The 15,762-nt window shown below is 26.1% G+C and overlaps 1 protein-coding gene across 1 annotated transcript; it reads left to right on the top strand.

Annotated features, from left to right (window-relative positions):
* The first annotated feature begins 2,935 nt into the window (after window positions 1–2,935).
* LOC126908454 (structural maintenance of chromosomes protein 1A) lies at window positions 2,936–14,749 on the top strand. The gene is made up of 21 exons (XM_050690525.1): window positions 2,936–3,276; window positions 3,336–3,456; window positions 3,525–3,627; window positions 4,406–4,554; window positions 5,733–5,901; window positions 6,184–6,396; window positions 6,757–7,008; window positions 7,859–8,287; window positions 8,358–8,735; window positions 10,405–10,527; window positions 10,592–10,723; window positions 10,838–10,903; window positions 10,964–11,219; window positions 11,812–11,993; window positions 12,054–12,176; window positions 12,292–12,425; window positions 12,551–12,695; window positions 13,634–13,813; window positions 13,904–14,082; window positions 14,155–14,332; window positions 14,402–14,749. The coding sequence occupies exons 1-21, from the start codon at window positions 3,165–3,167 to the stop codon at window positions 14,495–14,497; spliced, it is 3,720 nt and encodes a 1,239-aa protein (XP_050546482.1). The 5' UTR covers window positions 2,936–3,164; the 3' UTR covers window positions 14,498–14,749.
* The last annotated feature ends 1,013 nt before the right edge of the window (window positions 14,750–15,762 follow it).

The raw sequence follows: 15,762 nt of genomic DNA on the forward strand, positions 1-15,762 counted from the left end.
CCCAGGTACGTAATGGAGTTCTGGAGCGAGAAATCCACCCCTAGCACAACGAGCCACGGAGGAGCGAACTTGTAGTCCAATTAACCCGAGTGAATCGAATATTGTTGCAATAGTCGATAGCACTGTGCATTTTGATATCGTTTGAACGCTTGACTCTTCGTTAAATTTATTCTGATAAAGGTCGTCACGAGTGCTTCATAATAGTCCTAGTGTTTTAATTGCACTTCCATCTTTATTTAGTATACAATGTGGGTCATTATTTATATTTGAAATTGATGATAATAATAACGGTTCATTAAATAACCAATTGATCCAATTTACGCAATGGAAAACCTGCGCTATTTGATCTCGTAAATTTTCTGCTTTTTCAATTCTATTAGCGCCTCCTAAGTATCCATCGACATAAAAATCTGATTTTATTGATTGGCTAGCTAGTGGATACTGTTCGCTATTTTCTTCTGCTAGTTTTTTAATACATGCTGTGGCTAAATAAGGAGCACTAGTTGTTCCATATGTAATTGTAGATAGACAATATTCTTTAAGATTTTTGTGTGGTTGTGAACGCCACAATATTTTTTGAAAACGTCTGTCGTCTTTATCCAACCATATTTGCCTGTACATTTTGGCGATGTCAGCAGGAAGCACGTACTTATGTACACGGAAACGCGCCAAAATACAGACAAGTTTATTATGAATCACTGGACCTTTCATTAGTAATTGATTATGACTTACTCTTGAGCTTGATGCAGCAGACACATCAAAAACAACTCGTGTTTGTGTAGTAGCACTATGATTACGTGTGGCATGTAGTACGATTTTTGATTTTCTATTTTGAATTCCTCTATATGATTAAGCTGAGCGTATTCGTTCATAAATTTAAAATATCTTTCATGGAGATTTATATTGTTTCGTAATTTGTTTTCATTAGTTAAAAAACGTCGCATGGCCATTGACTTAGAATCTCCAAGTTATTCAATGTCGTTTTTTAGCGGTAGTTTAACTATAAATTTAACCGTATTATCACGCTTTACCGTTCGTTCAAAATGTTCTACATACGCTCTTTCTTCAGAACTATACTGATTTTCTGAATTTATTTGTTCTAATTTCCAAAATTTCGATATGAGCTCGTTTAGATCAACTCTGTTGTTTTGTTAGTCGAACTTGTAGCTATTCCAGCAAATATCCATCCTAATTTGGTTTCTTGGAAAATAATTTCATTGTCATTTTATGTATGTTTACCAGCCATTAATATTGTATAAAAACATTCTGCGACTAAAAAAAACATCTATTTCTTTTGGTACATAGTAATGTGAATCTGTTAACATTATACCCTCGGGAATCTTTACGTCGTTTGTGTTAATTAAATCAGTAGGCAACAACGAAGTTATTTTCGGCAACGATAGAAATTCAAGTTCATTGCTGTAGTTGTTATCTCGGAACTGTATTATCGTTTTGATAGAATAATACGATTTGCTCATTGAATTATCAACACCGGCTATATCGATATTAACTCTTTTTTTTGGTAACTTCAATTTTTACGCCAGGTCGGTCGTTACAAAATTTGTTTGAGACCCAAAGTCTAACAATGCTCGAACAACAAAATTTTTCTTTTGATTTTCCTTCAATAATTATTATTGCTGTTGATAATAACACTTGTTTTTGATTTTTATATGTTACGTGAGTGCTTATTAAATTTTCGTTGTCAATTTCTTCTGACAAATGAAGCAACGTGTTATGTTTTTCTCCACATTTTCTGCATTTAGAAAATTTACATGCGTAACTTTCTATCGTTGAGATAAACATACCTCACAAATATAGAGTTGATTAATCTTATTACGGCGATCTTTTATGTTTAGTTTAAGAAATTTTTTGCAATGATAAATTGCATGTGATGTTTCGTTACACATGTAGCATTTAAACCTTTTTTGAGTTGTATGTAACACGGTTTTCTTTTGCTGTTACGCACCTGTAATATATAAAATCAGCTACACGAGCAAAGACAAAGAAGATTTTATATGACATATGTATTATATTTACGACAGCCATAAAGGTCAGAAAGTCAACGAAACATTACATGGGTTCTATGGACAACGTTGACCTTCTACCATAGATTATATATGTATTTAATCTATGCTTCTACGCAAGGGAACAGACGAGCGCATACGCACATTCGAACTAGTGATGGGCATAATCGAATGATTTCGATAATCGAATGATTAGTAATCGAGACATTTTCATAATCGAGTGAATCTCTCGAAAAATCACTCGAAGTTAAAATCGTCTGCTCGTATGATAAGAATAATCAACTATTATTATTTATCGAGAGAATCGAAAAATTATACGAAATATGAATAAATATACCTATAGTAAATAATTATTAATTTAATTTTGCTTTTTTTATTTGTTGGTGTTTATTTATAATTAATATATTAAACTATAATTTAGGAATAATAATAACAATAATATATTAATAATGCATTATTAATAAGTGCTTTAAATAAAAGACAAGTTGTTATTTTTTTTATTTAATAATTATTACCTATATTTTAAAAAAACCGATAACAAATTTAAAAATAAAAACATAAGATAAGGTAGCAATAGCCTGCTTGACCATTATTATTTTCATAATCGAGATATCTCGATTATATATCTCGATTATGCCCATCACTAATTCGAACAGCTCCCTCGTAGTTACAGGGCAAACGTGAACTATATCATCAACCGCCAGGTGACGTTAATAAAAAACTCGTTTGTTCTGGCACATACATCCGAGTCTCTAAACCGTAATCATCCGAGAGACGAAAAGCAAGTAAAGAACACACCTAATGGGACATTATAATCTCATAAAATTGGTCATACTGTATTTTGCTCGTATGATATCTAATATTCTTGTTTTGTTTGAATTGTTGTTATCTCTACAGGTAGAGTTTGTTGTTGTACATTTGAGTATATGAAATGTTTGGAGTAAAAGCATTGTAATTTGTGTACATAGGAGTATTAAAATTTAAAAATCTGTAGATGAACATTTGATAATCATAATAAATGTTTTAAATTTTCTGATTTAATAAAATAACAAACCAAATACAACATAGTTATTTAAATTCATCTGCATTATTATGTTTTATTAAATTTAAATTTAATTCAATAAAGTATTAAAAATAAAAATGCCGCCAGTTTTAAAATGTATCGAGATGGACAATTTTAAGTCCTATCGAGGATATCATATGATAGGACCGTTGAAGAATTTCACTGCTGTGATTGGGCCCAATGGTTCAGGTAAGTAAAATGTGTTAGCATTTTTTTTCTATTCACTAAATATTTATTTTAACCTTTAGGCAAATCAAATTTTATGGATGCTATTAGTTTTGTTATGGGAGAAAAAACTACAAGTCTTAGAGTAAAGAGATTAGGTGATCTTGTACACGGGGCTTCAGTAGGACAACCAGTTTCTCGCACGTTAGTATACTAAAGTGTTCATTTATTTTTATTCAATTATGAATATTGAAAAATATTTCTGTTTAAAGTGCAAGTGTTACTGCTGTATTTCAAATGGATGATAATGGAACTGAAAAACGCTTTACAAGAACTGTGCAAGGATCATCTAGTGATTACAGAATTAATGACGAAGTATATTAAGAAACTTTTAATATAGAGTGAAACAGATATATTTAACAACTTTTAGTAGGATTAAGATTTCACTGTAATTTTTTTTTTTTTTTACAATTTTGGATTTGTAGATTACGTTAGGTCTGAGACACCTGTATATTTATATGTGTTATAATAATTTATGCATTCTGAGACTATGTTAAAATTATATTTTTTATTGTTTGTTTTTAATAATGAAAAAAAAAATTTTTTCAAAAAAACTAAAGTTTAGTACCTTTTTTTACAAAAATGATTAATTGATCGAAAACAATTTTAAGACAAATTCTTGTCGAGTTACAAGTGTTTTAAAGCATATAGTAGGTATATAACGTAAGTGAAGTATGCATTATGAGTATGAGTTTACCAACCTATGCCTTATACCAACTTATGTATTAAAATGCTTGTAACTCACTAAGTACTCGTCCTAAAACTAATTAGTCCATTAAAACTTTTTTAAATGTCTAAAAAATAGCTAGTTTAAAAATTTTAAATTAAAAAAAAATTTATATTTTTTTTTATTATTAAAAACAAATAAAAGTTGACTAATAATCATTGTTATTGAAGCCTATTTTGGTAAATAAGAAAAAAACAAATAATAAAGAATAAGTTTTTAACATAGTATAAGATTTCAAAAATGATTAAAAAGAAGTAATGTAAATTATTTAGTAAACCAAAAGTTATAAGAGTTGTCTGTTAGATCAGTTTTACTAGTATATTCAACAAATACATTAATTCTTATTATAAATGTATTTATTTTCAGTCAGTTTCTAATCAAGAATACTTTGCTCAGTTAGAACAGATTGGTGTGAATGTCAAGGCTAAAAATTTTTTAGTTTTTCAAGGTGCTGTTGAATCAATTGCTATGAAAAATCCTAAAGAAAGAACAGCACTCTTTGAAGAAATCAGCGGGTAAGTAATCTTAGGTTTAAACCAGTCGTAGCTATTCAGATGTTGAAAATGAACATTTCATTTTCTTTGAATGTTTTATTAATTAAGTACAATGTTTTTATTTAATAATAATCATTATTATACAAAACGATTACAAATTCAGCTGTGAATGGGTACTTAACAAACAAAACATGTTTAGTCCAATTTGCATTGTTTAATTTAAAAGTAAATTCCTGATCATAGATATATCACAAGTAGTTTTGGGCATATTGATTTCAAAATTTATAAATCGCCTTCAGCAATACTATAAAGAGTGATCCACAATTTTTAATAAATTTAATCATTTTGATACAGCTAATATTTTGTGTTAATTTTTTAAAAATAATTTGTACAGTTTTGAACTATATTAAAAGCACGTTAGGTATTATTTATTTATAAGGAAAAAAAAATTAAGATATTTTTATGAAATTTTAAAATAGTAATTTTTTAGACATTTTTTACAAAAAATTTTGATGGGTGAACAGTTTTAGAATAAGTACTAATTAGTTATAAGCATTTTAATACATAGAGTGGATATGTAGCACGGGTGGGGATTGCACATGCATCAGATAATTGTATATGACTGTATCCACTTTTGCTACACAAATCTAATAAAAGACACTTAAAACAATAAATTATTTGTCATTAGCTTTATTGTGCATAATTTCAACCTCTTTTCTTTAAATAATATTCTTGAGTAATGTTAATATGACATTATTTATGATATGTGTGTTCATTTGTAGGTAGATAATATTAAGTTGTCCAGTTAACTGTCTAATGCATATTGTATTTTTTGGGCTATTGCCTGTATAATTAATAATAAATAAATTTGTGTATTTAACTCATAATATCAACTTTTGGTACATATCCTTATTATAATTAATATATTGTACAATAAAAATAAAATTAATATCAAAATTTTAATTTATTTAGATATGATATTGATATTTTGATATTATTTGCGTATTTATAATTAAGAGTATTTTTAACAATTATAAAATCTTAAAAACAAAATATTATAGTAAAACTGCTGCTATAACTAATGTAACCTTATATATTTTATTGTAATGTATTTGTAGTTATATTTTTTACTCCATTGAAAATTAGCCTAAAAAGTCATTTGAGTTAAAAAAAATTAGTATATTTGCTTATTATTTTAGTTCTGGGACTCTTAAAGAAGATTATGATCGTTTAAAAGCTGAAGTAATGAAAGCTGAAGAAGAAACTAACTTTACTTACCTTAAGAAAAGAGGAGTTGCAGCTGAACGTAAAGAAGCCAAGTTAGAAAAAGAAGAAGCTGAAAAGTACCAAAAACTTAAAGATGAATTGGTGAGAGAAGTTTTTTATTCTTATTTGTTTTATTATTAACTTATAAAAATATACTTGATAACTTTGAGAAAATTGATCTTAAAGTATTTGTTTTTTATATTATAGCATGTAAAATATTTAATTTTTTAGGATTTTTTACAATTTTTTGATTAATAGAACTATTTATTTTTAGTTCAACTACTCACATTATTCCATTTTTTTTTTAAATCACATAAATCCCTTGCATTCTAATTGATTATTTTACATGTGAAATTTATTTTTATTATTAAAATTAATTTTCAGGCTCAAAAAGAAATTGAGTATCAATTATTTAGATTATATCAAAACGAAAATATGATAAAAAACTTTGAGCTAGATTTAGAAGACCGTAAAAGAGATGTTGCTAAAATTGAAATTAAGAAAGAAAAAGCAGAAGAAGTGGTAAAAGAAAAAAAAAAAGAACAAGGAAAAGCAAGTCGAGATTTAGCGAAAATTGAACAAGAAATTAGAGAAATTGTAAGATATTGTTTATTATATTGATTCTCTTGTTCAAAACTGCAACTCATAAAAACTATTTTTAAGTATAATGATTTAAAAAGGAATTATCACATTACCTCTAATATATTATAATATATAAAATTCAATTTTAAATATGTTATCTTTAGAAAAATAATTTTGCTTTACTGAATTGGATTTATAAACTTTAAATATTGAATAATGAATTATTATAATATAACAAATTAGAGATATAAATTTTTTTAACTGTTTCAATTTTTAAATTGATATATATATAGGAGACTTTGTATATTACATACATAGTGTAACTACAAATATTCTTTTAAAGAATTTAAATAAATTAATCTTTTTAATATTTAGGAAGTAGAAATCAATAAAAAGCGTCCTTCATTTATTAAATCAAAAGAAAGAGTTGCTCATATATTAAAAAAACTGAATACAGCCAAAAAATCTTTAGCTGAAGTAGTAATGGCTAATGAAGCTCATAAAAGAGATATTGAAGAACTTGAAGCTGAACTAAAAGAAGTTGACAAACGTCGGCAAGAATATGAAGAACAAGTAGCAGGAGAAAGTCATAGTCAAGGAAGAGATGTTCAACTTGAAGATGCTCAGGTAGTTTAAACTATTAGGGAGTTCGGTGGAAACTGTCCATGTACTTAGACTTATAAGTCACATTGCATGTACCTTATACTGAATTTTAGTAATTTGGTTTCTTCACCTAAGTATTGTTATTATTTATTATATCAAACACTATACATGTAGGGTGTTCCTATTTATGTCCAAAGAGTCTTATCTTTCTGGCAAAATATTTCTTTGGATTTTGGGTTTTAAGATATTAAGGTAATAAAGAGTAAAGATTATTATTTATGTGAAATATTTCAACTTTATTATTAATATAATAATTGTAAGAGATTATTATATGTTTGTAAAAAATATTTTATACCTTTTTAGAGATTTTATTGAAATAAGAAAAATTAATCTTCAATTAAAAATATTTGTAGCATTTCTGATGTTGGGAAATAATTTTATTAAATAAAATTTTTTATTTTTTCATTTTATTATTATTTATTAATATTTTTATAGTTTATTTCAATAATTTCACTTAAGAAGCAACATCACCTATCTCACATTTTGTCAAAATGAGTTAGCAACATCATTATATGTAAAATTTTGCAGAAAATCTAATAGCGGAATCAATTTTTTGATAAAATCAATAGATAGTGTGCTAAAAAATAATAAAATACTCATAATAGGTACTAACAATTTCACAGCAAACTGATTTTTGCTCTCCTGTAAAATTTACAAAAATGAAATATTTGTTATTGCTTATTAAGTGACAATATACTAAATTAATTATATGTTAAGAAATTTTTATAATGTAACTTACATAGATTCTTTTTACTGAAATCTTATTTTGTATTGTAACTTATTTCTAATTAATTAATACATTTTACTGTTTTAGGTAGCTGAATACAACCGTCTTAAAATTGAAGCTCGTAAACAATCTGCTCTTTATTTACAAGAGTTAGATTCTATTAATAGAGAGCAAAAAGCTGATCAAGATAAGCTTGATAATGAGTTACGTTTAAAGTCTGAGTTAGAAAATAAAATAAAACAAAAAACTCATGAAAAGGAAGAAGCTCAAAAGCGTGTAGACAAGTTGACTGAACACATTAAAACTAGTGAAAATGCTTTAGAAGAACAAAGAAAATTATATGACGAACTCAGAAAAGATGTTGGCTCATCTAAAGATAAAGTGTCCAAATTACAGCGAGATTTGGATAATGTAACTGAGCAATTAGGAGATGCTAAAGTAGATAAACATGATGATAATAGGCGCAAAAAAAAACAAGAACTTGTTGAGAACTTCAAAAAGGCATATCCTGGAGTGGTTGGTGAATCAGTAAAATTTAGTTACTATAATGTTTAATTAATATATACACTTTTTTAAATGATTTTAGTATGATCGTCTTATCAATATGTGTCACCCAATTAGTAATCGATATAATGTAGCTATTACAAAAGTGTTGGGTAAATACATGGAGGCCATAATAGTAGATTCTGAAAAAACAGCACGATTATGCATTCAGTATTTGAAAGATCACATGTTAGATCCAGAAACATTTTTACCTATTGATTATCTTCAAACAAAACCCTTAAAAGAACGTTTGCGTAATATTAGCCGTCCTCATAATGTTAAACTTATGTATGATGTATTAGAATTTGATCCAGAAATTGATAGAGTTGTTTTATTTGCTACCAATAACGCATTAGTCTGCGAATCACCTGAAGATGCTAACTATGTGGCTTATGAACTAGAAAGAGATGGTAGATATGATGTAAGTAAAAGCTGTTTCAGAATAACAATTATTTTATTTAAAAGAAATATTTTGAAAATATTTGATTATTTAGATTTATAATATGGTTTACAATATTTTGACAAATCTAATCATTTTTATCTGCTAAATAATTTGTGTTACTTTTAGCTTCGATAGGAAGCTGAGAAAGTATTAAATTGACTATTATGTTTTTTTTTTATATTTTTTTGTGTCTATTACAACTTCTTCTCAGCTCTCACTGAACTAATTTCTTTCAACGATACGTCAAATAATCACAAGTCATATACATTTCCCTCAAAAATTAAAAAATTCCCCGTAAATGGAGGAAACTTCAAAAAAATTACAATTTTAATCATTAATTTTCAACATTTTTTCAATTTTTTAAATTTAAAACTGCTATAACTTTTTTAAAAATGATCAAATCAATACAATTTTTTTTTATAGATATATGAGGTATTACCTATCATTTTGTATATTTTCTTTTATAAATCTGACCCTTTACCTGCCAACAGGAGGGCATTCAAAATAACAACTTATTCAACTTAACTTTTGAAAGTATTCCGGAAAGTCAGACATTTTTATATATATTTTAAATTAATTCTATTACATACTTTATTATAGAAAAAAAAAATTCTGACATTATTTTGTCTTCACGGTGAAAATGGCTATCGTTTGCTATTTTTGTGAGAAAACTATCGATTTTATAATTTACATTTTTTACTTTAAAGTGCTATAACTTTTTAAAAAATGTATGGATCATTAGAATTTTTTATATGAAAAATACTATTTATATACCTCTTTTATTTGACGTACTTTTTTTTAAAATCATACCATTTCCCTTTTTACAAAGGGGTTCAAATCTTAAAAATGCATATAGAAAATAGAACTTTTTCAACTTAACTTTTGAAAGTGTTCCAGAAAGTCTGACACTTTTATATATATCTTAAATTAAATCTAATGTAATATACTTTATTATGGTAAAAAAAAATTTCGGACTTCATTTTATCTTCATGGAGAAAACTGACATCAAAGTTAATAAAAAAATACGATTTTTATAAAAAATTACAATACTAAATTATTAAATATCAATTTCATACTGTATTTAATTGCTATACTAAATATTTATTCATGTATTACACTTATAAATCATAAAACTTGTAATCAGGATATAAATAAGGTGAAAAGAGATTATGTTACTTTTGGAATTATCCACCATTTTTCTAAAATTAAACACAGATTTGTGTTCTAATCTACAGATTTGCATTAAAGCGTTTTTTATGATAGTGATTTTAATCACTGTCAGATATCATCTATACTGAACTCAACTATGTAACGTCCCCACTGTGCTGAGTTTTTTTAAAAGTAATTTATGCATAATTTGTGTAATATGACCAGCTTGCACCAAAAACCAGACACCAATAATCAGAAAATCACAAGAAAAATTTCATTGGCACCCAGGGGATTAAACCCGGGGCTATGTGTGTCGAAACATACATTTCTGCCCACTAAGCAAGGCCATTCCCTAGGAATGCATAAATTATTAAAAAGAAAAAGTAACAAAAAATATTTAGTAGATTAAAAATTAACACATTTTGAACCACTTTGTATAATCAATTAGTTTTGAAATATTAATAAAAAATTTTATACTTTTTAATATAAATATTAACAGGCTGTAGCTCTTGATGGTACATTTTATCAAAAATCAGGAATAATATCAGGGGGTAGTTTAGATTTGGCTCGTAAAGCAAAGCGATGGGATGAAAAGCATATGACACATTTGAAAGCATCAAAAGTAATGTATATTACTTAAAAGAAATATATGTTTATAAACTTAATGTTATTCTATTAATTTATAGGAAAAATTATCTGAAGAATTACGTGATGCTATGAAAAAATCTCGTAAAGAATCTGAATTAAACACAGTTGATTCTCAAATTAAAGGTCTAGACATGAGGCTTAAGTATGGTAAAACTGACAAAGAAAATACTGTATGTTAATTATATTTTTTAAAGTATTTCTAATAAATATATTTCTGAATTAGTTCAAGTAAATCGTAATATTAAAAATTTTTTTTTTGATAAGCTTTGATTTGTTAATTTTAGCTAAAACAAATAAGAGATCTGGAAAAAGAATTGAAATTTTTGGAAGCAAAATTGGAAGGAAGTGGTGTAAGCATTTATTTTTTTATTAACTGAATATAACGTGATTAAAAAAAAAGTTATTTACAGCCTCGTATTGAAGAAATTGAGCGAACAATGCATACTAGAGACTTAGAAATCCAAACAATGCGTGGTCGTATGAATTCGGCAGAAGATGATGTTTTTGCTGATTTTTGCCGCCAAATTGGAATGGCCAATATTCGTCAATATGAAGAACGTGAATTAAGATCTCAACAAGAAAGAGCTAAAATTCGCTTAGAATTTGAAAATCAAAGAAATCGGATTATGAGTCAGCTAGACTTTGAACGTACAAAAGATACTCAAAGTAAGATATAAAATTATAACTTTTTATGCTTTATATACATATAATATTGTCATGATGCAAAAATTGACCAAGAGGAAATAATATTTTTTATTTTTTTAATTCTTCAATAATGATCAAAAACTTTTATATAAAATAAATTATTTTAACGTGACACAGTATTAGGGTTGTTTAATAATAGTGAAACTTAACACCGTATTTACTTTAAACTGTAGGATTAGTAATTTTACTTTAAAATAAAGATAATATTATAATAGTAATATAATAAAAGTAACCCTGACGTATTTAAAAATATGGGTGATGCTGAACGTCCCTGACCTGTCCTATCTACCAACCGCCGGATAAGATGAACATAGTGTTATTGTCAACACTAACAAGTGCAACGGTGGACAGATGATAATCACGAACGGATAACGTGCTAATCCATAGTAAATGAATAGTGTGCTATTATGGATTGTGTCAAACATAATATTGTTTATTAGTCAAATTACAATGAAACCGAAATTTTTAGTTAAGATATTGTATAAAGATATTTATTACACTTAATATTTATTAAGTATTAAGTTAAATTTAAAATTAATTCTTGAATATTTAGATAATGTTACACGCTGGGAAAGAGCCGTGCATGATGATGAAGAAGAGCTAGAGAGAGCTAAACAAGCAGAACAGAAACAAATGTCTGAAATTGAGATGGATATGAAAGAAGTTGATAGGCTTAAAGCTCAAAGACAAACAAAAAAACAAGAAGTCGATCAGATGGATGAAGTTATTAGCAAGGTATAAAATTATTACTTTAAAATAAGTCATTTGAATTATTTTGAAATATTTAAATTATAGGCTAGAAAAGAAGTTGGTGCTATTGCTAAAGATATTCAAGCAGCTCAAAAACAAGTGACCAACTTGGAGAACAAAGTAGAAATGCATAGAGCGGATCGTCATGCAATTTTAACTCATTGCAGAGTTAGTAAAAATATAAGTCTAATTTTTATTATAGTATTTAAAACCATTATAAAATATTATTATTATTAAAACTATTATAATAGTAATTAAAATTTTTCTTATGTGTATTTTATAGATGGAAGACATTAACATACCTTTGTTACAAGGAAATCTAGAAGATATAATTCAAGATCAATCAGTAAATAATTCAGAAGAACATGGTCGAGATAGCACTGCTAATACTCAAGAAATTTATGATCAAGAATCAAGGTATAATACATTATGATTGTTAAAAAAAAATATTGGTGCTTAAATGCATCAGCTCATAATATGAGATGTTGCATCTAAAGGGATTATGTATATTTTCAATATTAAATGTTTATTTCCTTTTATAGAATAACTGTTGATTATTCCTCATTACCAGAACATTTAAAAGATTTGGAAGACGCAGATGATATTAAAAAAGTCACTGATAAAATGGCTAAGACCATGGCAGAACAGTCAATGAAACTTCAAAAAATACATGCACCTAATTTTAAGGTAAATTGATAAAATGCTGGCTTATTTTATAAATTAATATGTTATTAATTTAAAAATATTTTGCACAATAACAGTTTTGAGTAACAGTTTTTTAAATAAATTTTTTCATTACTAAATGACTAATGAAGAAAATTCATTACCAATAATGTCGACTATTGAACTAGATGATTATATTTCAAAAGATAGTAATAAACAGTGTAATCCAAAACTTAAAGAAAAAATTAAATTTAACATTTCAAAATTAATCTTAGGCATAAATAGTAAAACTAAAGATGTGTTTTATCAATATACCATTATTTTACAAAAAATACCACCTAAAATAGTTATGCTTATTACTTTAATCAAGAAAAAATTGAATGATTTGATAGAAAAGAAAGAATGCCACAAGGTAAAATATAAAAAAAAACAAGTTCTCAGATTAAAAAAAGAAATAAATGATATTGAAATAGATTTATGGTATAAAAAAAAAATGGTTTATAATTCAAAAACTATGATTAACTATTATACTGAAAAAAATGGTCAAAAGCTAAAGTTGTTGGAATTATTATTGAATACTAAACAAGAAATTTATAATCATAAATACAACAATATGTCTATACCAAATAAAATAAAAACAAATGTTATAATTTACTTGGTACAAATTTCAAACTTACTTCATATGATGTTAGAAAACGCCAAAGATGTTCCATTTGATCAACTAGATTTAGTTCAAAAAAAATTTCACTTATTATTAAAACTTAGGAAGCAAATAATTAAACATATAAATAACATGTATAATTATATGCAATATTTTGAACAATATTGTGATGAATAATAAAATTTATAAATTTAATTCAATTAACCTAGTTTATTATTTTTGTGTATCTTATTATTTAATTTTTCTAATAAATTCATTGTAATAAATTGTATAAAATACAACTGAAAATTTATTTTAATAGGCATTACAAAAACTTGATCAAGCTAGAGAAAAAATGCAAGAAACTGACCGAGAATTCAATAGTGCTCGAACACGTGCCAAAAAAGCTAAACAAAATTTTGAACGTATTAAAAAAGAAAGGCATACTAAATTTACTGAATGTTTTGAACATGTGGCCAATGAAATTGATCTTATATATAAAGTAAATATTAAATTAGAGTGTTTCATCTATATAATTTAAATTAAATTTTAAAGATAAATAAATAAACAGTTTTATAATTTTTTTATTTAGGCGTTATCAAAGAATCAATCAGCTCAAGCATTTCTTGGCCCTGAAAATCCTGAAGAGCCCTATTTAGATGGTATTAACTATAATTGTGTAGCACCAGGAAAACGATTCCAGCCAATGTCTAATCTTTCAGGAGGTGAAAAAACAGTTGCTGCACTAGCTTTATTGTTTGCGATTCATAGGTATAACAGAATTTTTACACATTTTTGTTTCTTATTACAAACTTTGTTTTTGAAACATATATTCAATTTTAGCTATCAACCGGCCCCTTTCTTTGTTCTTGATGAAATAGATGCTGCTTTAGATAATACTAATATTGGAAAAGTTGCTTCTTACATATTACAAAAGAAAAAAAATTTACAAACAATAGTTATATCTTTGAAAGAAGAATTCTTTCATCATGCTGATGCTTTAGTGGGAATTTGTCCAGATGTAAGAGCTTATTTGAATTAACTTAATCTTTAAAAATTAAAGTTACATAATATTTTTTTTTTATTCCAGGAGGGCCAATGTTTAATCAGCAAGGTCATTATGATGGATCTAGCAGAGTATCCATTGGCTGAATCTGAAGAAAATGTAGCCTATTCATTACGTTAATTTTATAAATTTTGAAATTTTAATTTCAAACATAGATATACTAAGGACTTTTGTATTGATATTTATAATAATTATTTACTATTTATCTAAAAACTATTTATTCCCTAATCTTATTTTATAATTTAAAAAGTAATAGTCTAGTTTGTACTCAATAAATTAATTTCAATTTTTTATATTGATGTAAAATTTTGAAGATATATATTAATGAAGTAAGATAAAAATAAATGCATTCTCTATGTTGTATTTTAATAATGCATTACTTCAAAGTTTTAATTATCAGATATGAGCTTCATATATAGTATATAATGATTATAATATTAAAGTTAATTGTATTTAGTAATTAAACAAAAAAGTTATAGTGAGGAGTTCAACTTTTTGTATGGAAGGATGTTATTCAAAGCAATATGAGGACAGCTGATGGTTGCATAGATGATGTGAGAGATCATGTCAAGTGGAAGTTAAGGATAAGAATGGCTGACCCTAAGTAGTTAGGATAAAGATGTAATAATTTTTTGCTTCATATTTTTTCAAAATTTACAAATTTGGTATTCTTTAAATCCTTATAAAATTTTCCATTTGTCTGTTAAGATTTTTAATTGTAAGTTAGACCAAAAAGAAGAGTTATACTCATTAGTAGTTTTTTTTTATTAGAAATGACACAGACACACAACTTGAAAGATCTAAAAAATTGGTTAAATTTGATAGAACATATCAAATTTTTTGAACTCTTATTAAACATCATGTAATTATTTTAGGAAATTTAAAAAAGGGATGTTCTGTATTTTTTATGATGATTTTACAATGTAATTATTGCTTCATACTAATAACTATTATTGCTTCATAACAATTATCTTTAAAACTAGATGTGATAAAAAAAAATTGAAACCAAATTCCGAATTAGCGTCAACATTTTGTGAAAAATAAAACTTTTTTTGTTATTTGTTCCCTTGTAATTTTTGTGTACAACAATTATTTCCCAAGATTGAATTTTTTCTGTAGTATTCTTATAAAATGTTATCTTAAAAATTAAATAAAGTATATTTGTAGACATAAATATCCAATTACGATTCACGTTTGAACCGATAATCGTGTTATATTATTATTAAATAAAGACACTTATATATCAAACGGATCGACCGACTACTTTAATAGAGGTATTTCTTCTGGTTATTAAGCCACTCGGGACTATCTCATTTCATACTCTAATCTCCATCCTTTCTAATTTAAGCCTCCATCAAGTAATTTCACCACTTTTTTAATCAAGT

Source organism: Daktulosphaira vitifoliae, unplaced genomic scaffold (assembly GCF_025091365.1).
Source record: "Daktulosphaira vitifoliae isolate Bord-2020 unplaced genomic scaffold, ASM2509136v1 Scaffold_5, whole genome shotgun sequence".
NCBI lineage: Eukaryota > Metazoa > Arthropoda > Insecta > Hemiptera > Phylloxeridae > Daktulosphaira > Daktulosphaira vitifoliae.